Source organism: Eurosta solidaginis, chromosome 1, assembly GCF_040869045.1.
Source record: "Eurosta solidaginis isolate ZX-2024a chromosome 1, ASM4086904v1, whole genome shotgun sequence".
Classification (NCBI taxonomy): Eukaryota; Metazoa; Arthropoda; class Insecta; order Diptera; family Tephritidae; genus Eurosta; species Eurosta solidaginis.
The window spans coordinates 353589300-353615626 of NC_090319.1; the positions used below are offsets into that span (position 1 = coordinate 353589300).

At 39.1% G+C, this 26327-nt stretch overlaps 5 protein-coding genes across 9 annotated transcripts in view; 3 read left to right on the plus strand and 2 right to left on the minus strand.

Annotated features, from left to right (window-relative positions):
• The window catches only part of Usp12-46 (Ubiquitin-specific protease 12/46), a 448691-nt gene extending 446182 nt beyond the window's left edge, over positions 1-2509 (minus strand). For 3 of the 5 annotated variants that reach the window (XM_067762677.1, XM_067762674.1, XM_067762681.1), the window contains exon 1: positions 2036-2509. The gene's annotated coding sequence lies outside the window, so the exon portion shown is untranslated. The remainder of the gene's footprint in view (positions 1-2035) is intronic. The other 2 variants (XM_067762679.1, XM_067762675.1) reach the window with 2 other exon arrangements.
• Positions 2510-6779: 4270 nt separating this feature from the next.
• Positions 6780-8206, plus strand: LOC137238078 (O-glucosyltransferase rumi-like). The gene is made up of 2 exons (XM_067762683.1): positions 6780-6942; positions 7007-8206. The coding sequence occupies exons 1-2, from the start codon at positions 6819-6821 to the stop codon at positions 8104-8106; spliced, it is 1224 nt and encodes a 407-aa protein (XP_067618784.1). The 5' UTR covers positions 6780-6818; the 3' UTR covers positions 8107-8206.
• Positions 8207-10308: 2102 nt separating this feature from the next.
• On the plus strand, positions 10309-11548 carry LOC137238079 (mitochondrial GTPase 1). Its single transcript, XM_067762684.1, has one exon. It carries the CDS (start codon positions 10553-10555, stop codon positions 11483-11485), a length of 933 nt encoding a protein of 310 aa, XP_067618785.1. The 5' UTR covers positions 10309-10552; the 3' UTR covers positions 11486-11548.
• HP1c (Heterochromatin Protein 1c) lies at positions 11533-12450 on the minus strand. Its single transcript, XM_067762685.1, has 2 exons — positions 12270-12450; positions 11533-12214 (listed from the first exon to the last, which is right to left on the minus strand). The coding sequence occupies exons 1-2, from the start codon at positions 12377-12379 to the stop codon at positions 11635-11637; spliced, it is 690 nt and encodes a 229-aa protein (XP_067618786.1). The 5' UTR covers positions 12380-12450; the 3' UTR covers positions 11533-11634.
• A 1011-nt stretch (positions 12451-13461) lies between these two features.
• Positions 13462-26327, plus strand: part of Dcr-1 (Endoribonuclease Dcr-1) — a 44923-nt gene continuing 32057 nt past the window's right edge. Inside the window, exons 1-4 of the mRNA XM_067762682.1 lie at positions 13462-14207; positions 14266-14435; positions 14496-16273; positions 16339-16635. Coding sequence (XP_067618783.1) covers positions 13576-14207; positions 14266-14435; positions 14496-16273; positions 16339-16635 — 2877 coding nt within the window. The 5' untranslated portion in view covers positions 13462-13575. The remainder of the gene's footprint in view (positions 14208-14265; positions 14436-14495; positions 16274-16338; positions 16636-26327) is intronic.

The following is a 26327-nucleotide window of genomic DNA, read 5'->3' on the forward strand; positions in this document are numbered from 1 at the left end:
ATGATATTGCACAGTGTGGTGTATGATAAACGCGAGGCCGCCTCCATTTCCGCTCTCGCGATCTTTTCTGTGGACATTATACCCAGAACAGGTCTGCAATGCAGATCTTGCTGTGAGTTTAGTCTCTTGAATCGCAGCAATGCGGATGTTGTACCGCTTCATGAAGTCGACTATCTCCGTGATCTTCCCAGTTAATCCATTACAGTTTAACTGCAGAATTCTGAAGTGCATAGCGGGAGACGTCGTCACTCTGGGAGTAAGTGACCGGTGACTACGCCTGGGTTGTGGAAGGCCAGAACGCGATTGCTGTTGAGGCCTTGGACTAGACGTCCTTGGGTAGGCATTGGGGTACCCGGTGTATTTGGGTATGCGGCCTGGCAGCATGACGCAATGAAACCCGTGGGGGCGAAACCAGAACCTAGGAAAGTGGCATCGTCCATGGCAGGAGCTGCATTGGGCGGATGTCGCAAACGTATATATTCTATGCTGGCAAACGGTGCAAAGGGAGGTAGGGACTAAGAGTATGTTTCCCTGACCTACACAATTGCTGCCGGAAAAGAGGGGGGAAGAAGACGGGGGCAGGGGCTGATGCTCGGCATTGCTCCCGACTCTACTACGGAGATTGTAGGTATGAGTGGGAGCAGCCGTGTGAGTTGGTGCTCTCGTGGGGCGCGAGCAACAGCGGGTACTTGTTGTGGCTTGCTGAGAAGCGGGGCTGCCGGAAAGTAGCGGGGGCGCTAAGGCGCAGACTACAGGACGTCCTAGGACGTGAACAGCAAGGAGCCACAAAAGATTTATAGAAGTTACGTGGACGTCTGGTTTTGGGGTCTAGCTCAGAACAATCTGTCCGATGCAACCATCCCTTACACGAGACACACTGACAAGAGTATGACCGTCCTAAAAAGATTCTTTTCCGGCAGATCCAGCAAAACCATTTCTCAGGACCGGGGTAAGGAGACGGACCCGGATTGGGTTCGATACCATCCCGGAGCAAGAGAATATGGAGCAGTCCCGCTGCAAGGAGCTGCTGGGAGAATGACAATTTGTGGGAGGTACGCAACACTTTAAATGGGGTTACACTGAAATGGCAGTCCTTGGTCGGGAAAAACTCGGAGTCGCTCCGGTACATAGAACCGACGGCCTTGGGAAGCGCTATCCCTCCCTCCACATCCCCTAGTTCCATGAGGAGCTTGGGGTCGCCAGAGCCTCGTCTGTTAGTGGAGTTACGGTTAGGATAGGTGAGGTTGACAATTGGGCTTGGAGAAGCTATATATTGCGCTGGCAACCTGAAAGGGTTACGCTGCACAGCCCCTTGAATCTGGTATTTTAGTCGCCTCTTACGACAGGCATACCTACCGCGGGTATATTCTAATCGGTAGTAGTGCAGTTTACGGTACCCACCCTAAAGTTGGGCCAAGATTTTCGAGTGAGGTAACAAAAGACGCGTATTAATCTCGAGAACAATAATCCGAAGGCGGAAAAGGAAAATTGTATCTCTGTCTGGAGATATTTGAAGTTGAAGTTGGCGAGTTTAATGTGGTTGTTATGTTTGTACCCACAAAAAAAATTGTGCATCACCGTGGCGGTAGCCACGGTTATACCACACACCCGGACTTGGCATGGCGTAGCCCAAAAATACTATGGATCCCACCCCCGGGTTTCGGAGGGTCCCGCGGGTCTTTTTTCGGTTTATCGTTAATATTTTTTGAACGGATAAAAAAAAGTTAACTTCCCCTTTCGGATTCTTGATCTAGACGTGAATACGCGTCTTTTGATACCTCACTCGAAAATTTTGGCCCAAATTTCGGTGGGTACCGTAAACTGCACTATTACCTTCTAACCCCCTAACCCGCTGGGGGTATGTATATTAGGTGGTTGTTGGCAGTGATGGGACTATACTTGCTGGCCAATTAAATCTCCTCGACAGTTACACAACGGAAAAGCGCACATAATGGACCAAAGTAATTACTACATTGGATTAATAAAATGCATTCATTTTATAATTAATTACTTGAATTAATATGTATTAACATACCTTTTAGGAAAGATTATCCAGCGTAAATTAACAACAGCCGTCTTCGACGCTGTTAAGGTCGATTGATTTGTTCCCCTAGAAGAGGTGAATTTCACCTATGGAATCGATGTTTCGGGTTTCCCCTACCTTCTTTGCAGTGATCTTGTTGAGAGTTAAATTTTACAGTTATTCTGCTTATCCTTTGCTTTTATGTGGTCACATTGTTGGAAAATTTCTTTTTTAATTAGCAGTTATGTATGAACATCCATCGTTTTTCGGTTCTCTTTTCGTTAATGTTTTATCTCCATAAATCGGCGTTAGAAAGTTTAACTCACTTCACTTTTTCTGCATATTTACGAGAAAGGTGACACTGATGTTTTATTTCTTTCAATATATAAATAAATATTTACAAATGTTATTTATTTTCTTTAATTTTTCTTTGATCACGGACTTATTTTGACGGCATCGTTTTTTTCTTCGATTATGATTGCTCGGTTTCGTTTCGGAAGTAGGAAAAACAAATAATCATTGTGAATGATGACAAAGTGTGATCTCTTCTGCATAAACGTCAAAATTCCAAAGTGATTGGATCACCTGATTCGTATTTGACTATCGCTGTCTCATTCTGTATCTCTTTCTAACACCCGCTGAAGATAGGCGCCGCCATATTGAACAGGCTGTCAAAACGCTGAAAAGTAGCCATATTGAACAGCCTGTCAGGCAGTTGACAGATAAGAGATCACACTTTGTCATCTTTAACAATGCAAATAATTGTTGACGACAGGTATAGAGCAGGGTTGCAGTGAGAAAACTTTTTAAAGTCAATAATACCAAGGCCCGTATTATGTATGTCACCGTGAAACCAAATTCGTATCATATAAGAGCATTCATTCACTTCGGTGACTCCCAGTGACTATAGGTGATTGTATTACGGTTTTTCGTATTATATAGCGACGCAAAATGTCACGAACACTCATTTTTGCAGTCAAAATATTCACTTGCTTCTGAGTCGCGTTTGCTTCATTCACTTCGCTTTTTTATTGTGGTTTTTTTAATAATTTTTGAGTAAAAACTGAAGAATCTTAACATTTCGTGAGCAAAATTATTGAAATATTCCATAGACAGCCGATAAAGGTTATATTTAGAGCTTCGTTCAATGTGGATGCATATTTCGTCAAATTTTATAGGAATAGAAAAAAGCGAAACCTATAAAAATTACAGCCAGGGACCAAAACTGTTATTTCTTTTGTAATAAAAGTTCTTCAAAAAAATTTATTAGTGGTATGGCCTACAAGGTTCAATGCGGTCATATTAAATCGTTCCCGAGATGGTCGAACTTGTACCTTAATGGTGCTTGTTAGCGGAACATACCTGATATATATCCGGTGAAGGACCATCAAAATCGGTAACGATTTATCGCTACAACAACAATGAAATGCAATGCTAACCAAACAGTTTCTTCTGAAATCTGGGCATCCCAACAGAGATCTGATTGATGAGGCTATGCCGCCCAGGGGCTTAAGCGGTAATCTCCGTAAACATTATGAGGAAATACGGCACCTGAGAACAGACCCGTATGAAGCAAAAAAGCACAAACAGATCCTCAGTGATATCCACAAACAAGCGTCGCATCTCTATGCCAGGAATTGCCCGACAAATCCGGTACTCAAAATTTCCAGAACTAGCAGTGGAAGAACTCACTCTCCTTAGGGAAATGCACGGCACTCTTGCTAAACTTCCATCTGGATACTGTAACAGGTTAAATTACCTATCCAGAATCAACCCCGACATACAACTTGAAAGAACACTGAAGGAAGTTTAAAATAAAACTCGAACACAAAATATTGAAAAAAAAATTTAGAAATTTGGTAATACTCTAGAACAGGGGTCGACTACACTGTTTGTAACGTTGACCTGTTCTTTCTCATAATATAAAATTGAAATTTTTTACGACAAACAAAATTTCTGGGGTCGACTGCTAATACGCGTCCAAAAATATCGTGAGAGGTGTCAAACGAAAATAAAAATATTGACTCGTTCAAAATTTATTAACGAAAAACCGAAAAATGAGCGCCCGGGGTCACCGGGGGTGGCATCCATAGTATTTTTGCGCAGAACATCTTTCTGCGTTGGCGGTCTTTGGCCGAGCTTATCAAAAATTACTCTGGCCGATCCACCAATGGGGTGGGATAAAAATTAGATGCGTCCCAAATCCCTTTTTACACAAAATTTTTTTCAGTGCACACCATTACAACAACCACATAAAATTGCCAACTTCAACTGCAAGTATCAACGGACCTTCGGATTGTTGTTGTCGAGGTCAATACGCGTCTTTTGACACTTCTCTCTATATTTTTGAACGCGTATTAGCAGTCGACCCCTGTTCTGGACTTTTACCAGAAATTTTGTTTGTCGTAAAAAATGTCAGCTTTTATATTATGACTCTTTAATTATGAGAAAGAACAGATCAACGTTACAAACAGTGTAGCGTTAACAACTGCAACGAGGCTGTGCCTACGGAAGATTGAGCGCAGCCCATACGGTCATAGTGGTATGAACTTCAAGGCGCATGCTACCAAAATTGCAGCTGTAGTGCAAGGCCGCAACAAAATCCTCAAATCGATTGCCGGCAGTACTTGGGAAAAATATAAAGAAACATACAAAATTCAACCGCAATTGAAAAATAAACAAGCAACTGGTTTTAAAAACATTAACAATCAGACAATCAATATTGCAATTTACACTGTTTTCTTTTTTACAATTGTCAGGTGTTTCGCTGAAATATTGCCAGCATTTCCCTAGGAAGAGTGAGTTCTTCCTCTGCTAGTTCTGGGAATTTTTCTTTGAGTACCGGATTTGTCGGGCAATTCCTGGAATAAAGGTCCGACGCTTGTTTGTGGATATCACTGAGGATCTGTTTGTGCTTTTTTGCTTCATACGGGTGTGTTCTCAGGTGCCATATTTCCTCATAATGTTTACGGAGATTACCGCTTAAGGCCCCGGGCGGTATAGCCTCTTCAATCAGATGTCTGTTGGGATGCCCAGATTTGGGGAAACTGTTTGGCAGTTCACTTCATTGTTGTGGTTGTAGCGATAAAGAAACTCCCAGAAGGTTACAAAAGAAATAACAGTTTGGCTCCCTGGCTGCAATTTTTATAGGTTTCGCTTTTTTATTCCTGTAAAATTTGACAAAATATGCATCCACATTGAACGAAGCTCTAAATATAACCTTAAGCGGCTGTCTATGGAATATTTCAATAATTTTTCTCATGAAATGTTAAGATTCTTCAGTGTTTACTCAAAAAAAAAAAAAACGGAAATAAAAAAGCGAAGTGAATGAAGCAAACGCGACCCAGAAGCAAGTGAATATTTTGACAGCAAAAATGAGTGTTCGTGACACTTTGCGTCGTTATATAATACGAAAAAACGTAAGACAATCACAGTAACCGATAGTCACTGAGAGTCACCGAAGTGAATGAATGCTCTTATATGAAACGAATTTAGCTGGAGACATTGGTGCTTTATCGGTAACCGTATCGGTACATTTTAACAGCTGATTCGACCAACCTTATGAGAATCAATGCAATCGATTATTTGTACCGCTAAGGTCGTAACCGTATCGTAGCCAACCAATTGGGTTTTGGTTTACCGTCGTAACGATAAACAGCTGTTTACGTTAGGAATACGGATACAGCGATACCACATACGGCACCAATGACTCCGGCTCAATTGGGTTTTGGTTTACCGTCGTAACGATAAACAGCTGATTACGTTAGGGATACGGATACAGCGATACGACATACGGCACCAATGACTCCAGATTTTGGTTTCACTTGGGTGAAAGTGACTTCGCGTCGCTTACGTTATACATAATAACGCCGTAAGTGAAGTGAAAAATATTCGCGTGCTATTTCATATGCAGAATTTTTCATTCCAATTCGTCACCTCTGTCAAAAATTTGTGTGGGTGTGTGCGTTTTTGGTCACTCGACTTTTGGGAAGTGGCCAAGAAAGACGGCCCATACATGACACAAAAGTCATGCGCAAATATAAAACGACGGAATTTGTGCAAATGAAATTTTGACATACACGGCTCAAAAACACTGCGCAATATTCATTTTTAAAGTAGCGCAACAAATGAAACATGTGTTTTAATTGTATAAAAAAGGCACTAATTGTTTAAAAATCACTATTTACTTTCCACAGTGCTGGTAATTCACGGTATAAGTCGAAAAACTCGCACCAGAAGCGTTTATTTTCCATTGTATTTATAAAATATATATTTTAATTGCAGGACTGCGCAATGTTCATTTTTCAACTAGCGCAACAAATGACATATGTGTTCTAATTGCATAAAAAATTATTATGTATTATTGAATTTGTGTGAATTCCTGTTACAAGCTAGAGATGGTCCTTACGCCTTCGATATTAACATTTTAAGCAATAATTTCTGATGTTATATTAGCAGGAACCACAGGTAAACTGTGTAAGATTCACCACACACGAAGAAAAAAGCATGTGCAATATTTGCAGACATGCGTAAATATCAAAATCGTTTTGATTTTAGCGCAGTTCTCTGCGCAAATAGCGCAACCAGTGCACACACCGCGCAAATACTTATGCAAATTGGTAATTGGCACAGGGATACTTGAGCCGTGTAATTGGCGTAAAAGCAGATTCGTCGAAGAACTAAAACTATCGACTGCGTGGATGATCGATAGTGTAATCGAATTTATCTCACAGCTACGACATATGGTATTTGTGCCGGTATTCGCGAAAGTAAACAAAACTTGTGCAGAGGAAATATGGAATATTGGTATTTCCTAATCGCCTTATTATTTGATGGCTCCACTAAAATTTTCGCTACTAAAGATAAAAGCTCTGGTGATGTTCTTCTCCGTGATAATGACGAGGACTATTCCTCTTCAGGTAATTATGCAAATGAAAGAGGCAAAATATTTTTTGTATGTACATACAAATTCCTCAATTTCAGTGAACAAGAATAACGTTGTTATTCAAATTACAACCTCACTGGAGTCGTATGCTGAATGCGAGAATCATAACGATAGTGCTTGTAATTGTTATCACAATGTCATACAAAATGATCTCAAACCCTATCAACCAAAAGGTGTAACCCAACAAATGATTGAGAATACTGCTAAGTATGGAACACGGTATAAAATAAATAATAAACGTCTTTATCGCGATAGCTTATGCTTATTTCCAGCACGTTGCAGTGGCATTGAACATTTTCTCTTGAAACTATTGCCTGAACTGCCAGATTTGGATATGGTGATAAATACGCGCGACTGGCCGCAAGTGCTTAAAGGCTTACGTGATCGAATTGGCCCAATATTCTCATTTTCCAAAACGGATGACTATTTAGACCTCATGTACCCGGCTTGGACCTTCTGGGCTGGCGGTCCCGCAATTTCTTTACATCCAACAGGTATTGGTCGTTGGGATTTGTTTTGTGAAAGCATAACAAAAGCTGCTAATCAAACACCTTGGTCTGAAAAATTATCACTTGGGTTTTTTCGTGGATCCCGCACGTCTGATGAACGGGACGCATTAATACTTCTATCACGACGGAGGCCAGAATTGGTTGATGCACAGTACACAAAAAACCAAGCATGGAAATCTTTAAAAGATACCCTCAACGCTGAACCAGCAAAAGAGGTATCATTCGAAGAACATTGTCGGTATAAGTATTTATTCAACTTTAGAGGAGTGGCGGCAAGTTTTCGTTTCAAACACTTATTTTTATGCAACTCATTAGTGTTTCACGTTGGTAATGAATGGAATGAGTTCTTCTATTTTGCAATGAAGCCATGGGTGCATTATGTACCACTGAAAAGCTATCCAAGTGAGCTAGAAATTGAAAATATTTTAAAGTTTTTTATTGATCATGATGAATTGGCTCGAGAAATTGCTAAGCGGGGCAGAAAATTTATTTTGGAACATCTTCGAATGCAAGATATAGAGTGCTATTGGAAAAAATTAGTATTGGAATATCAAAAGCTGTTAAGATTTAGTGTTCAATCCGATCCTGACTTTATATTGATTCAATCAAATCAACGGGATGAGCTTTGATAAACTGGGTTAATGACCATAACAGAGAAAGAATATTTATAAGGAATTGTTTTTTATACGTAAAAAGGTAGAATTAAAATTAAAACTATGTAATTCACTATTCTGTAGTTGTATCTTCACGTTTGACCCGCCTATCTATGCAATTCGCAGCCGACATGTTCATAACACGCAACTTGACGTGTTTTTGAATTTCACTTCCACATGTATTAACGATAAAGACACTCCCGAAGGCTTTGGGAGTGTTATCGATATTGATGGTCCCTTGCCGGATATAAATCTGGTACGTTCCGGTAACAAAGCACCATTAAGGTACTAGCCCGATCAATTCGGGAGCGATTAATATAACCACATTTAACCTGCTAGGCCATCCCGCCCTCCACCCACTTTAGCTCACAACTTCTAAAACTCGTCCAAAAATATCGGGAGATGTGTCGAAAGACGTGTCCTGATATCAGTATTAAAAATTATAAGTCATTCAAAAGATATTAACGAAAAACCGAAATATAACCCGTTGGTCCCTCCGAAAGGGGGAGGGGGTCCATAATATTTCGAAAGAGGGGTCAAAAGACGCGTATTTATCTCGATAGCAATAATCCGAAGGCGGAAAAGAAACATTTTATCTCTGTCCGGAGATATGGTAGTAGTGCAGTTTACGGTACCCACCCTAAAGTTGGGCCAAGATTTTCGAGTGAGGTATCAAAAGACGCGTATTAATCTCGAGAACAATAATCCGAAGGCGGAAAAGAAAAATTGTATCTCTGTCCGGAGATATTTGCAGTTGAAGTTGGCGATTTTAATGTGGTTGTTGTTGTGTTTGTACCCACAAAAAAAAATTGTGCATCACCGTGGCGGTAGCCACGGTTATACCACTCACCCGGACTTGGCATGGCGTAGCCCAGGGTTATTTTTTATACGCGCGACCGAAGGCCGCCAACGCAGAAGTGTTCTGCGCAAAAATACTATGGATCCCACCACCGGTTTCGGAGGAACCCGGGGGTTTTTTTTTCGGTTTTTTGTTAATATCTTTTGAACGGGTAAAAAAAGTTAACTTCCGTTTTCGGATTATTGATCTAGACGTGAATACGCGTCGTTTGATACCTCACTCGAACTTTTGGCCCAAATTTCGGTGGGTACCGTAAACTGCACTATTACCGGAGGTATTTGCAGTTGAAGTTGCCGATTTTCATGTGGTTGTTGTGTGCCCACCAAAAAATTTGTGAACATAAGTATTTTGTGCGGATATAGGGTAATAGTCTAGTTGAGGGGTCGACTGCTAATACGCTACCAAAAATATCGAGAGAGGTGTCAAACGACGCGTCTTGACATCAGTATTAATAACCCGAAGGGTTTTAACGCGTTCAAAAGATATTAACGAAAAACCGAAAAAAGACCCGCGGGTACCTCCGAAACCGGGGGTCGGATCCATAGTGTTTTTGCGCAGAAAACCTTTCTGCGTTGGCGGCCTTCGGCCGCGATTATAAAAAATAACCCTGGGCTACGCCATGCCAAGTCCGGGTGTGTGGTATAACCGTGGCTATCGCCACGGTGATGCACAATTTTTTTTTGGGGGTACAACACAACAACAACCACATGGAAATCGCCAACTTCAAATGCAAATATCTCCGGACAGAGATAAAATTTTTCTTTTCCGCCATCGGATTATTGTTCTCGAGATTAATACGCGTCGTTTGACACCTCTCTCGATATTTTAGGTAGCGTATTAGCAGTCGACCGCTCAACTAGACTATTACCGGATATAGTTTTGGTCTCCAAACCGGTGTTGGACCCACCCAGGGTAATTTGTTATAAGCGCGGCCCAAGGCCGCCAACGCAGATAGGGGTTCCGCACAAAAAATACTGTGGATTCCACCCCCGGTTTCGGAGGTACCGGCGGTTTTTTTTTCTCGTTTTTTCGTTAATATCTTTTGAACGAGTTAAAATTTTATTATTAGTTATTTTCTGTCTTCGGATTATTAATACTGATGTCAAGACGCGTCGCTTGATATCTCTCTCGATATTTTTGGACGCGTATTAGCAGTATCATGCTGTCGTATAGAATTACCCTAATTCACAATGGAGTTTCAGCAGTTGTGAGCTAAAGTAAAGAATTACCACAGCAATTTCCCATGGAGTCCCGTTAGAGGACATTGATGACAATTTGTGATAGTTCGCACCTATTGGATGGGGCGAAGAACTGCTACAATAACAAGAACTGAGAAGGTAGTACATAAGGCTACGTTTCCCCTTTTTTACTACCCTAAAATTCATTCAGGAAACAATAGAGCTGCGGAAAAGTGAGGTTATGTTGACATCACCTTAATTATTTTATCATGATGGCTAGAAATGTAATTTGAAGCAAACGTCAAAATCATATGTTGAAAATTTATTTTCGTATACATTAGAAGTGAATGCTTCGTTAAAACAAGATTTATGTAAATTTTCCGGAATGTCCTTTCGGGAAACATATAAACTAATCAGCAAGCAGTCCATTCGCTGGTTTCCCGGGCATATGAGCAAAGGACTTAAACAAATGCAGCAGAAGTTACGTACGGTCGATTGTGTTGTTGAGGTTCATGATGCACGCATTCCCTTTAGTGGCCGCAATCCAGAATTTCAGCATACAATAAGTGGTGGAGAGAAACCACACATTCTTGTGTTGAACAAGAAAGACCTTACCGAAATACGAGATCAACGAAAAATTGCTAAAGAATTGCAACAACGTGAAGGCATAGAGCATATTATTTTCACTAATTGCAAGGATCAACAATGTAATGGTGCGAAACGGGTTGTACCTTTGGTGCATCAGCTCGTCTCCTCATCGGAACGATACAATCGCACTGGTATAAAAGATGCTAGTATAATGATAATTGGTGTACCAAATGTTGGCAAAAGCTCATTAATAAATGCCCTCCGTAACAAAATCTTAAGAAAGAAAAGTGCAACCCAGGTTGGCAACGTGGCTGGGGTTACACGTTCCGTATTAGAACGTATAAAAATAAGTGAGGATCCATTAGTATATATGATTGATACCCCAGGAATACTAGAGCCTAAAGTTACGGACGATGAAATGGGCATGAAATTAGCGTTAGTCGGGTGCTTGCCGGATCATTTAGTGGGTGAAGAGCTTATAGCCGATTATATGTTGTACTGGATGAACAAGCATAAACGGTTTGAGTATGTAGAAACTGCGGGGCTGCAGGAACCGACAGACATGGTTGCAGAAGTTCTCATCTCGTATGCAAAAAAATTGGGCGTACAAAGAAAATATAAAAAGCTCGATGGTCAAGTTGTAAATATACCGGATATGTTAACTGCCGCACAACGGCTGGTACGGAAGTTTCGAGCTGGCGATTTTGGAAGTGTTAATTTAGATAGTTGATATACTTTGTAGTAATTCGTTCTAAGTAAATAATTTAAAATATAAAATATATTGCCTACAAAACTTTAATTGGTTTTATTGCGTCATGCGTCATGACTAATACGGTTTCTAAATAAAATGAAATTTTTAGAAATTAATATTTGATGTTTTCACTGCATTGCTGAAGGGTCTAAAATGGGCACATCTATTGCAATGTTACCCACACCAGGAACCGGTATAGAGTAGGAGACCCCAGTACCATCAATACTGCCATTTTGATTAGCGTTGTGCTCCTGCATTACTTCATTTGCTACTGCAGCTAGTGTAGCATCCACCTCTGCAACAGCACCGCTAGTATCCATTTCCGATACACGCTCGTTCATATTCATTACACGCAACTCGTCGGGCACACCCAGTAAACGGTCATTTATAATACGTTGATATGGTGACCGTCGTTCAAAAAAATCAATTATGAACTCTGGATTCTTTTCACGCACTTCAGCTCCTGCTACCAAATCAAACTCATCGCAAAATTGCCATTTAATTAAGTACGACACATCACCAGTTTCATCAGTGGCGCCAACGATTTGTTCCATGGCCAATCCGCGTTCGTAACCTCGCGGTTTTTGAATTTCTTCAACTTTAGGTTTCTTTTCTCCGCGTTTTTTCGATTTAGCTCTCGATTCTTCAAACTTTTGAATCAAAGCTGGGCAGTCGCAGTTTTCTTCTGGCTCCCAAGTATTTTCGGAACTATAAACATATTTGTTAACTTTAGCTTGTTTTATAATTGACCGCTCTTACTAACCTTGGATATCCGCGCCATTTTATGTAGTATTCAACTTTTCCTTCTGGTGTTATCCGTTTGTCGATGATTTTTTCAACAACAAAGCCTGTTTCCTTAACAGAACGCACCATTTTTGTGAAATTTGTTAAATTTTTTCAACGAAATAACTTTGGCGTCGACGATAGTGATGACGTACTATCGATAAGTCTTCATTATCCATTCTGCGGCGAATAGCATCAGGTTTCGCACATCAGCATGTAACTCCAATTTTTCGAGATTTTTTTTTTTTGCAAAGAGGATAGACTAAAATAAAGCCTGAACTACGAGCAAAGAGGATAAATATAATAAGAGCCACCGGTCTGCTACGAGTGGCGAGTATAGCTGGAAATTACAAAAATTGATGCCTACTGTTTTCCATGAGGGACATCTTCAATTTTCTCGCATTTATCCATGTCGTAAGGCACCTTATGCAAATGTGATTTTTGAAAAGAGAATTAATTAATGAAATACAGTCGGAAAAATAAACACAAATACCCTACGAAAATGTATAAAGACATTTATGCACATCTCGCCCAAAAAAAAAACCTGCGATTACCCTGACCAAAAACAATACGCAAAGTAACGAGTGACGTCTCTCCAAAGAGGATAAATACAATAAGAGCCGTCACTCGTTATTTTGTGGCGAGTATCTCGCTGGAAATTGAAAAAATTGATGCCGAATGTTTTCTGAGAGGGACATTTTTAATTGTCTCGCATTTATCCATGCCATGTTCGCCACTTGCGCAACTGTGATTTTTGGAAAGAGAATTAAATAAATTAATTAAATGCAGTCGAAAAATAAACACAAATACCCCACGAAAACATTTATAACATCTCGCCCACAAAAAAAGTAGCGACTACCTCTCAGTATACATCGAGTAAATGCCAAAAAAATAACGAGTGACGGCTCTTATTGTATTTATCCCCTTTGTCCTCTCTGCCATTATTGTGTTTCAGCAAAGAGGATAGATATATCTATCCATAGATATATCTATATTCTTTGCTTTGAGCAACATCTTGCTTTATAGTAGCAATGCGACTGGCAGGCATTAGATTGCGTTAAACACTTCTATATGAAAAACTGCATTGTGTCTCGGCCATTAGTGCCGAATTGTCATAATCAGCTGATTACGTGTAAATTTTTTTTGCCGGCTGCAGGCACACATGGTGCATATATAAAAACCAAGTGAATTCTAGGTCTTCGCTAGGTTGTTGTCCACACATTTTTGCCTAACTTGAATTGGATATATTTACAATTGTGTTGTAGTGACTCGTTTATGTCTCCAAAATGTCGGTCCATTGGTGTGACAACATTCACACCACTATCTTTACACCGCGTGATTATCAAATCGAATTGTTGTCGGCCGCGTACGAGCGTAATGTAATGATATGCCTTGGTCACAAATCTTCCAAAGAGTTTATTGCCTTAAAACTTTTACAAGAACTAGCTAGGCCGGCCCGGATAGCAAGAAAGATTAATTTGTATCTATCTTCCGAAGAAAATACGCCATCAATAACAACTATGATAGAGCACTTGACTGATCTGAAAGTGTATAATGAGGGTGCGAGTGCGGGAGCGCTGGCAGGCCAGCCACTTTGCTTACCAGAAGGTTTTCAGCTGTATGTTTTGCATCCACGCACGTTTTCGGCAGCATTGAAAGATGGTATGCTTAGTCTAAACAAAATTCTTTTGCTTATTTTGGAAGATTGTCACCAACCAGAAGTTTGTAGAGACTTGCGCGAAATTTTTTGGGACAATTTCGAAGTGACTTGTAATGCTATGCCAAAGGTTTTGGGATTAGCAGGCCCTTTGCATAGTGCTGAATGCGCTCTAAACGAATTGAGTGCAATGTTAAACATATTGGAGAAAAGTGTGCACTGTAAAGCTGAGACAGCTAGCGATATTGTAACAGTATTAAGGTTTGTAGTAGTTTGTAATATTATTAAAGACTTTATTGAATCCTAGAATATGATTTAGATATTGTTCCAAACCTACTGAGTATATAGTACAGTGCACGTTATATTCGCCTGATGACCTGACCGCTGTTTTGGAAGATATCATATCTACTCGAAAAGCCTTTTTGATAGATCACCGTTATGATCCCTTCGAAATCTATAGCACTGATGAGTATTTGGAGGAATTGAAGGGTACATATTGTTTAATAGTAATATATGATTAGTACTTTAATTAACATTAGTTTATTGCAGATATACCCGACCCTAAAGAGGAACCTATGGAATTTCTGGAGACAATACTGTTTGTCCTCTATGAAATGGGTCCATGGTGTGCCGATCGTGTTGCTGTCAATATGTTTCATCGCATTGAGAAGCTAAAGATAAAAACTCCACATGAACGCCATTACCTATTACTTTGTGTAGTAAATACAGCCCTTTTAGAATTTCATGCCATTTGCGAACAAACATTCAAAAAGTTCACTAACCACAAAGAATTGGTGGAACGTTTTTCAAGTCCAAAGGTTTTTCGTTTATTCGAAACTTTGAGATTATTTAAACCAGAAGAATTAGCAGCTAAAAGTGAAACGATTCACAAAATGAGTCAGGATTTGGAACAAATGGATTTTCAAAAACTGAGTCGCACAATCGAATATAGTTGTCAAAATGTTGAAAATGTAACGACAAAATTACAACTCGAATTTAGGTCAATAGCTGATAATTTAGATCCCATTGTAAAAACGCTTTCAGTTGATTTACCACCAAAACAAATACACCAAACCCACGTATCAAATAAAATATCGGAAGGTCCGGTTGTAACAAGTCGTCGTCATGGTGTACATAGTGGTACACATGGCCGATTCAAACGGCGTCCATTTAGCCGCCGACAAATGCGTGATAATAGTGATTCGTTGGATACCCTTTGTGCTATCATCTTTTGCAATTCAAATTATACAGCGCGTGTGTTATTTGAATTGCTTAGTGAAATTAGTCGTCATGACCCTGAACTGAAATTTCTAAAATGTCAATTTACAACGGATCGTGTCGCCGATCCCACAACTGAACCTAAAGAAGCTGAATTGGAGCATAGGCGTCAGGAAGAAGTTTTGAAAAGATTTCGTATGCATGACTGTAATGTCCTTATTGGTACTGGCGTACTTGAGGAAGGAATCGATTTGCCAAAATGCAATTTAGTTATACGCTGGGATGCACCTGCAACATATCGCAGTTATGTGCAATGTAAGGGACGCGCGAGAGCAACTCCTGCTCTCCATGTGATATTAGTATCGCCTGCGTATAATGTAATAAATTGTAAAAATGAACAATTAAACGATAGAAGTCATAAATATATATGTAAATTAGAAAATAATCAAAACGAAGTGATTGACTCGACGGATTCATGTAGTGATGATGATGACGATTATGAGGATGACAATGATGATGAAAATGCAAGCAACAGCATGTCGAATAAATGTAAAATTGGTTATTCAAAAGGAATTGTGAAAATACTAAATCCTGAAGTTATAACAAATAAACCCCCAACAAAAAGTGAAATCACATTGAAAGAAATAATGGACGTATTGCCGGCAATCAGAGATGTGGAGAAAGAAGATGAGAAAACTCTTGATTTGGTTAAAATAAACAAAGACTTGCCGTCAATTAAAGAATTAAACTGCGAAACGCCTGCGTTTAAAAAAGCGGAAACAAAGTTAGATGCCGATAAGTCTTTAGATAATAGTTGCTATGAAGTACTTGATCTCAGCGATGCTTTATGCGATATGAGTAGTTTATTAAATGACTCAAACACAAGCTCATTTGTGGAAGGCACTTCAGATATTGCGGCTGAAAATGTACCTAAAATACCAAAGTCAAAGCCAAAAAAGAAGAAACGTCGCTTTCAATGTCTTTGTGAAAATGATGATAGTGTAGTTCAAAGTATACACCCTTCTTCCTTCGATGCAACTGCAGCACAAATCGAATTCACAACAAATAAAATAGTAGATCAACTTGCAGAATATCGTGAAATTGAAAAAGTAATCTTTAATTCTTTAATGTGCCCTTCACCTTTAATTTATATTTACTAAATTTCCTATTCCAGATGCTCCTCCAAAGATGCGCAAATACGGAGCCGCCAGAGGCTGAACATCATCTGGCAGATACTTATAATAAATGCATAAAGTGTTACAAACCTTTAGAGTATCTACTGACAGGTGCCTCTGTGGACCTAACAACATCCATTGCCTTAGTCAATAAATATTGTTCTAAATTGCCAAGCGACACATTTACGAAACTTACAGCTCTTTGGCGTTGTGCGAAATCGATGCGTCGTGGTGTCGCAGTATATCAGTATACCTTACGCCTTCCAATTAACTCACCATTGAAGTATGATATAGTGGTATGTAGAATTTCCTAAGCTATCTAATTTAAATTACTCAAAGTACAAATCCCAAGTCTTAAAATCATTCTCTAAACATTCAGTCCTTGAGTTTTTTTCATATCGGAAGGGCTATCTCTATTCTAAAATTCACTTTAATTAGGTCGTTTTTTTCATGTATCTTTTACATTTGTTTGTCTGTTTCAAAATCATTTTTTGATTTCTTCCAATAATTGTCCATAACTAAACGGTTCTATCCAAGGCGAATTCAGTTATTGTTGTTGTTGTAGCGATAAGGAAACTCCCGAAGGCCTTGGGGAGTGTTATCGAGTTGATGGTCCTTTGCCGGATGCAGATCCGGTACGTTCCGGTACTAAGACCGACCATCTCGGGAATGCTATGACCACATGCGGCCTTCTAGGCCATCCCGCACTCCCTTCCCCTAGATCAATGACGAGTTCGGAGTCGCCAGAGCCTCGGCTGTTAATGAAACAGGATTCGCCACGGATAGGTGAGGTTGACAATGGGGTTTAAAGAAGCTATGTATTGCGCTGGCAACCTGAAAGGGCTGCGCTACACAAACCCCTTTGAATCCGGTATTCTAGTCGCTCTTACGACAGGCATACCTACCGCGGGTATATTCTAACACCCTAATGCGCTGGGTAGGCGAATTCAGTACCAGGTGTTGTTATACAAACAGCTGATTGCTTCTTCTTGATTATTTGCCATACAACGCCTTTAAGGCGAATTCAGTAGAGATGGTGTTATCCCAACAGCTGATTGCTTCTTCTTGATTATTTTCCATACAGCGCCTTGTACTACAACATGCCAGTTAATCGAAATCAATGAAAATTTTCTTTTGACTTGACATTCTTCTGCACTGCGAATTCGTTGAATTCGCTTTGCCACCACCTGGTATGGATTCGCCTTGCAACGCCTTGTACAACAATATGCCCAAGGCGAATTTGGTGCCAGGTGTTGTTATTCCAACAGCTGATTGCTTCTCCTTGATTATTTTACATACAGCGCCTTGTACAACAATATGCCCAAGGCGAATTCGGTGCCAGGTGTTGTTATTCCAAGAGCTGATTGCTTTTTCTTGATTATTTTACATACAGCGCCTTGTACTTTAATATGTCAGTTAAGTGAAATCAATTAAAATTTTCTTTTGACTTGAAATACTTCTCCACGGCGTTTTGGCTGAATTCTAGCGGCAGCCTGTGGAGTAATGCAATGGTAATGATATTCCATCATCTACGTATGTATCTGTGTGCATATAGATTCGCCTTGGCTCTATCGAAGCGATAGATAGTTTCAAAGGAGCGAAGTTAAAAAATATCTTTAAAAAAATGTGAAAACTTGCGGTAACTCACAGTCGAATGCAGTTAATATAATTGATTTTTCTCGATTTTTAAAAATTTAATTTCATTAAGGCCTTTAATTTTCCCATTGGTGTCGGAAAGTTCATTAGGGAGCGCCAATTTTATTCCGGTTCCGGTAAAAAAACATGGAATGACGAAATATGTACTCTAGAGCATATCACAAAAAAAAAGTTGAAAATATACACTCCTGGTTTGAATACTTACTTCGTCGAGATTTCAAAAATTAAAAAAAAAAATTTTTTTCAGCACCCTGTAAAAGTAGAGAAATTAGTTTTTTCTTTATACTTTTCTTGTGAACAATGATTTCAACGCGTGATACATTTTTGTAAAGATATTCACTCAGGCACAAAAAATATGTATCCTATCTGGTCGCTTTTATCCACGTCTCCTTAAAACCAGCACCCTTTATTCAAGCCATATATCAAAAAAAAAAAAACGTTAAGAATAAAGTTAGATTAGGTTCTGATATCATACGTATGTCATTATCTGAGTAAATAAATTCACCACAGTGTAAAAGTAAAAATCGAAGAATATATATAGAAGACAAGGAAAATCCCAATTTCGATCTTTTTACAAGGTGGCGAAACTTTTTTTAATATTTTTTGAGGTGATATATTTGACAAGCTTGAGGCCACAAAGTAAAACACACGTTTAATTATGTATGAATTTTTAAATATGCTGGATGTTTCGACTTACTCTAAAGTCATCCTCAGGACCAGTAGGGGGGGGGGGGGGGAGGCGAGGGGCGATCGCCCCGCTCTGATCTGGAACTTATGAAAATTATAAAAGTTTGTTTTAATTACATATAAAATTTTAAAAGGTTTAGCTTTTATGTACGTATCTGCAATTTATAATACTTCGGTTGAAATATTTTATGAAATAATAATAATAATAATAATACCCAACGGATTAATACCCTCCAAAGCCCGCTCGACCGGCGCGAATTGCGCATCAGCAAGACGCACGGATTTGTTATTGCCGAGTTGTTGATAGGCGGAGGTTTGTTAAGCATCGGGATCTAAAACTGCTCAGCTACAGAATAAAAATCATCAGCTGAGTACTATACATAACGGTTAGAAATTACATAACAGTTAGAAATTATACATATACATACTACATTGTTAAATATACCCCAGCGGGTTAGGGGATCAGAATATACCCGCGGTAGGTATGCCTGTCGTAAGAGGCGACTAAAATACCAGATTCAAGGGGCTGTGTAGCGCAACCTTTCAGGTTGCCAGCGCAATATATAGCTTCTCCAAACCCAATTGTCAACCTCACCTATCCGCGGCGAATCCTGTTTCACTAACAGACGAGGCTCTGGCGACCCCAAGCTCCTCATGGAACTTGGAGGTAGGGAGGGAGGGAATGGCCTGAAGGTTTAATGTGGCCATATAAATCGTTCCCGAAATGGTCGGGCTAGCACCTTAATGGTGCTATGGCACCGGAGCGTACCGGATTTGTATCCAGCAAAGGACCATCACATCGATAACACTCCCCAAAGCCTTCGGGGAGCAACCTTATCGCTACAACAACAACAACAACAACAACATTGTTAAATAAGTGAACATTTTTAATTTAATTTTTTTTTGTTAAGAGTTAAGATAGGATAAGACAGTTTTCTTTATGGTAAAAAGTGAATCCGTTATATCAAATGAATTAGAATGAGTGTTAAAATCATTACACAAACACCGAAAAGGTTCATTTAATTCGAAATTAGTTCTACACTGCCTCAAAAGAAGAGGTGTAATGTCTGGACACCCGTGATTGGACGATTAAATTTACTTCGTTTAAAAGAATTGAACTAGAAATCAGTCCATTCAGGAGTTTAGCCATAAATATAACGCCTAGCATTTCTCTACGACTTGCAAGAGTTGGAAGATTGATAAGCTTCAACCGACTAGTATAACGTGGAAGATTATACGCAGAGTCCCACTGAAAATTCCTTAAAGAGAAAAGTAGAAATTGCTTTTGTATTGATTCAAGTCTATCTGCATGAACTCGATATTGTGGATTTCAGATCCGTATTCTAGTATCGGTCTAACTAAAGTGATGAAAAGAGCTTTAGTTACATAAGGGTCACTAAATTTTTTGGACCACCGTTTCACGAATGAAAGAACACCTCTAGCCTTATTGACAGTAGCATTAATATGAAGGTTGAAACTAAGTTTAGCATCTATCGTGACTCCCAAGTCCTAAAAATAGTTTACTGATAGAAGACAAAAATTATTAATCACGTAAGAGGCTGCTGGCAAAGATCTTCGAGATAGGCACATGAATTTGCATTTATTGAGGTTCAGCGGCATTGAATTTACGTTGCACCAAGTAACTGGGCAGTTTAAATCCGCTTGAAGCAAGGGACGTTCTTCGATAGACGCATAAGACCTAAAAAGTTTTACATCATCAGCATACATTAAGATTTTGGAATATTTTATAGTGGTACAGATATCATTAATAAATAGCAAGAACAGAATTGGACCAAAGTGGCTGCCTTGTGGGACGCCAGAGGGAACATCGATGACATTTGAAAAAGTATTTTAAAAAATAACTGCGTTCGACCGCAGAGATACGATGAGATCCACTGGGTGAGACCAGGTTGGAAGCCAAGCCGATCCAGCTTGTAGATAAGTAAGGAGTGGGATACTTTGTCAAATGCTTTACTGAAATCAATATAAATAACATCTGTGTGAAGATTTTCTCTAAATCCCTTTGAAACATGAGTTGTGAATTCAAGTAGATTAGTAAAATGGTAGATTTGCCTTTACAGAATCCGTGTTGCGGTTCTGCAATCAAAGTAGAAATGGAAAATGTTAGCTGATTGGTAACGATAGCTTCAAACAACTTTGGGATGGCCGACAACTTTGCTATTCCTCGATAGTTCTCTACACACGACCTACCACCACTTTTGTGAAGGGGTATGAGAAAAGATTGCTTCCAAGCAGAAGGAAAGACTCCACTTTTTAGGGACATATTGAATAAATCAGTTAGAGGCTGATAAATGTGTTCAGCGCATTTTTTAAGAAAACAAGTGGGAATTAAATCAGGACCGTACTTGTAAGATTCTTTCAAAGACGTTAAATATGAAAAAACTTCATCTGGATATATTTCTGGAATATTAATTGTGTTAAAGTGAGTGAAGCTGAAATGGATATTCATTTGAAAAAGTATTAAATTCAGTGGAATAGTTGGACTTGAAAAATTGTGCAAAGAAGTTAGCAATATCTTGATCGTCGCTAGACAAATCACCCTGGTATTTTAAAGCAGAGGGAAACCCTTTAACCCTACGTTTAGAGTTCACGAAATCATAGAAGGCTTTCGGATTGCAAGTTATTTTCCTTTTCATCTTACAGATGTACGCATTATAGCACTTTTTGTTTAATTCAAAATATTTATGACGCAAAATAGAGTATTGCAAGTAATCGGAGTGAGAGCCCGACCTTTTGAATAATTTGAAGAACCGCGATTTTCTGTTTTTTAAGGACTTCAGCTCTTTAGTGAACCATATTTGGACTGGTTCGGTAGACACACGTTTTCGCTTAGGTACGTGTTTTTCCAAAATACCGTAAATGGTGGTATAAAAGTCGGAAACATTTTTGTCAATATCTACACCAAGCCACTGTAGATAAAGTTTGATTAAGTTTACTAAAATTAGCCTTCGCAAATTCAAATCTGAAACTAGAGTCGTATTTAGTAGCGATGCCACTCGGAGAATTTCTTTCGAATTCGTATGCTATTTCCAGGGAAGGATGATAAGGGTCTTCAGGTACAGTTAAGAGGTTCCCCCCGGCTTAGAGTACATTTTGATGTATCGTCAACAAATACCAAATCAAGGGTCCTCTCGAACATGGTAGGAATTATATTTATCTGTTTAAGGTAAAGTTCAGTTATTTCGGTTAAGGATTCGTTGTTGGACAGGTTTGAAGAAATAGGTACAATATCCTGGTCAGATATGGTCTATAATACATGCGGGAGATTAAAGTCACCCAGCGCTATCATCGAATCAATGGGCTTCAACAATGAATTAACAATTTTGAGCAGGGAAATATGATCCATATACACCGAAGGATTAGAAGATGGTATGATATAGCAGACGGCGTTATAGACACAACCCATTCCGAGATTGATTCTAATGCATTTGAATTCTGTAGAATCAATAATGGGTAAATTAACCTCAGCTGAAGGTACAGAAGAATGTACCGCAAGCAAAACTCCACCTCCAATTCTGTTCAAGCGGTCATTTCTGTATATTTAGTAATCATGGCAAAGAATCACGGAGTTAAATATATGAGGTTTTAGCATAGTTTCAGTTAAAGCGATAATGTTGTAATAGCAGTTAAACAATTTCAAATACAATTCAGTTAGTTTAGTATTTAAACCTCTAACATTTTAATAAAACAAATTTAGGACCGATTTAACATTCAGTTTTGTGATGCAATATTGTTATGTGGAAGTGTAGCAAGATTTGAAATATTAGTATTACGCCTACGCTCGAATTCCTGCACAAAAGCACCGGGCGGCCAAAAAGAATTATTTAATATATTATCAAAATGTTGTGCGGATACATCAATCCTAAAAGACGAAACATAGTTTAAATTAGCTATATATTCATTTCCAATTGCCATTTGTTTCGCTGTGGGTAAAATCAGCCGAAAAAATGTACCATTCTGGTATTTGAAGAAAGAATTCCGTACTTTTCGCTGAAATTTGGCAGCCTTGGTCACTATTTCATGATCACGGTTGCCACACCAAAAAACAAAAGAAGGACCAATATTTTTAAAATGTCACAAAAAAATTATTTATATAGGCCTTCGCGAATTTCAGTCCATACATCGAGTTAATGTGTAACTATTTGGCAGCAATAATACATTCACGCCAGGAAATATCCATTATTTTGGGAATTGCGGCACGCTCTGACTTATACTATACATAATTCTACATAAAGATAATAAAATATGTAAAATTAAGTCAACTTCAAAACCTGTATAAGAGCTTTCAATACACAATCCGAAAAAACGGAATAATAAGATATCCTTTCCAACAGATTGTTTAGCCCTCTAGTGCCCAAATTTTATTTTTTAATGAAAAAAATATATTTGGATAAGCATTACCCTAAAATTATAGATTCTTTATCAAGAAAGTGAAATTGTTTGCGTTTTCGGATTATAAAGACCTGACACCCCGCGGCTTTGGGAAAGAATACCAAAAAAATGCTGGATCAAAATTCTTCAAATTCAATGTACAAAGTACGTTTATTAAACAAAAAAAATGTTTCAACAGAATTCAATACAAAACAAACAATATTTCTTATTATTATTATTTATACTTAAAAAGAAAACTTTACTCAAGAAAGTCATGTTTTTGAGCATAAATAGGTAGTTAGTTCAAATTATTTATGGTGGAAATTGTGTAAGCAGTACTTTTGCTGAGAAAAACAGATTCAGATTAAACTTAAATTTTAGTTTCGGAGCTGCAGGCAGGAAATTTACAAGTTTTTTTTACCCGTGCGTGATAAAAACGACGGAAAATGTTCGACTCCGTCGTAGCGAACATCTGCAGGAGGTAAGTTTTTTTCCTGTACACTTCTTTTGAACAGTTTGACGTGGAAGCCCAGGAGCTCTTGGTATGGAAGACCTCTGCTGTGTGCAGAGTACGAATACGAATACTGCTCGGAAGTTTGGCAGTTGGTACTGCCTAGCGTGAATGTCAATATTGTTGACTCTTCTGAACAAAATGTAGGCGGTCATATGTAACGGTCATATCAAGCAAGTGTACAAAAAGTCGGTTTATATACTTGTTGCTCTTTGCTTGAATCTTATAGCTACCAATAAGCCCATCCATGAGGTCGACACCACTCAAGTGACTATTGTATTCGTGGATTACATTTGGGCAATCGACATCAACACATTTTTTTTCTGATCGAACGAAACGTGACACCTGGTTTACAACATTGGCTTCATTTTGGACAGGCTTTCTGCCAACGTATGTCTATGCGAGTCGCACCATTTTATTATCCTTGCAAACTGATAAAGAAACGTCAACTCCTAAATAAACGAGGAGTGGCAGCGATGTGTATTAGTTGTCAAAATATATTATATGATTTTTGAAATCTGGAATGTTACGGGACAATCGGACTACCACGTTCGCTGCCGCCCCAAGGTCTGGTGTGGAGGTCGGTGTAACATTATCGCCAGGGCCGTAATATATTTCAAAATTATAACAAAAACCGAAGGAGCCACACAAAACGAAGTTTTATCCCCCATTTATGTGGTTTAGCTGGAAGATATTGCCGTAGGAAAAATTTACCGCTCTGTTGATCACATCTTTCACCTTTTTTATTTATCTGTTGATCACCTCGTCAATTCCAACGTTGATAGGTAACTCTTCTTCAAACTCATCTTCCTCTAAGAGGTCTTCGAAATCTTCTCTTCTTCCACGTCTGTATCATCATCAATTTCCATCAAATCCAAAAATTTTGCAATATCCTCATCATTGAGTGACGATAACTTACACTTTTGTCTATGATCCATTTCTATTGCACCAAAACTATGGGGTTTTTCAAACTTACCGAAAGGTTTAATTTGTTCCGAGTTATCCCAAGGCAGCCTCTAGACGGGTTATCTTCAAAGATGTACCAAAGCTGCGAAAAACCTGCTTATTTTAATTTTATACAATTTTTGTATTCGGAATACCACCAGAAACACTAGAATAATTGTTATTGTCAGTTGAAACCACTTTTAATATTTTTATTTAATTTTCGAAATATGCACTTTTTGCGAAATAATTAATTTGTCCGAACCATAGTGTACAAGTCACTGATGACGTACAAGTACAAGTGTGTTGACTTCTTTCTGACAGGCACTGATCGCCTCGCGAAACCTGTCATTGTCACCGACTAAATCTTCCGCGACCTTATTTACAACATGGACGCCCCAAATGTCGACCATATTGAACATCCACGTCGATGGCACTACGCTACCGACTGTCCTACACCCCAAAATCTTGGGTGTGACGTTTGATCAGGATCTACATTTTGGTGCGCACGCAACCGCAATTGTTCCAAGAATTCAGAGCCGTAATAAAATCCTCAAATCCCTTGCTGGCAGTACCTGGGGAAAAGATAAAGAAACGCTCTTGACCACATACAAAGCAATTAGCCAGCCGATTACGTGCTACGCGTCACCCATATGGTCGCCAAGCCTAAAAACCACCCACTGGAAGAAACTACAGGCCTGCCAAAATACTGCTCTCAGAATCGCCACGGGCTGTCTTCTTATGTCCCCAGAACACCATCTGCATAATGAGGCGAGAATACTCCCCATCAGGGAGAGAAATGAGATGCTGACCAAACAGCTTCTGTTGAATACCCAGAAACCTGGGCATCCCAACAGACATCTGATTGACGAACCAGCACCGCCTAGGGGCCTAAGGAGTCATCTCCGTAAGCATTTTGAGGAAATACGGCACCTGAGAACCCAGCCGTATGAAGCGGAAAAACACAAGCAGGTCCTTGGTGAACTCCATAGACAGGCGTCGGACCTTTATGTCGGGAATTGCCCGGTGAATCCAGTACTTGAAGAAAAATATCCAGAACTCGCAGAAGAGGAACGCATACTCCCCAGGGAAACGCGTGTCACTCTTGCTCAACTTCGTTCTGGATACTGTAACAGGTTAAACTCTTACCTATCCAGAATCAACCCCGACATACAAAATGTATGCCCTGCTTGCAATGTGTCCCCACATGACACCAACCATCTCTTTAATTGTAATGTGGAACCAACGCCTCTAACACCCCTTTCCTTATGGTCCACCCCTGTTGAAACGGCAAGTTTCCTTGGACTCCCGTTAGAGGATATTGATGACAATTTGTGATCGGTCGCGGCTATTAGGTGGGGCGAGCATTGCTACAACAACAACAACATGATACGAAACTTTTATTCTCTCTCAATTCGTTTCCAGGAATGGGTCTTGAAGTTCATTCGATTGTAAACAAAAGTTCGTTCGTTTCCAAGAATGGGTCTTGAACATCAGATGGCTATAGAGTTGCCTAAACTACCCAAAAAAAAAAAAAAAACTCCAAGAAATCGGTTCGGTTTCATTATTTTCAAAAAATCAGCAAGTAAGGTGATAAAAACTTATTAAAATTTATAAAAAAGGCAAAGTTTTGTAGAAATATTTTGTGGTAGATAAGTGAAAAAATATGAAATAATATATTTCGATTGCGTTGCTTTGCTTTGTTGCGCTGGCACCGCCATAAGATAACAATGAACTGCTAGCCCCTTTTTCACTTTGATGCGACCAAAATGTTTATTTACATACATATGTATATCCACA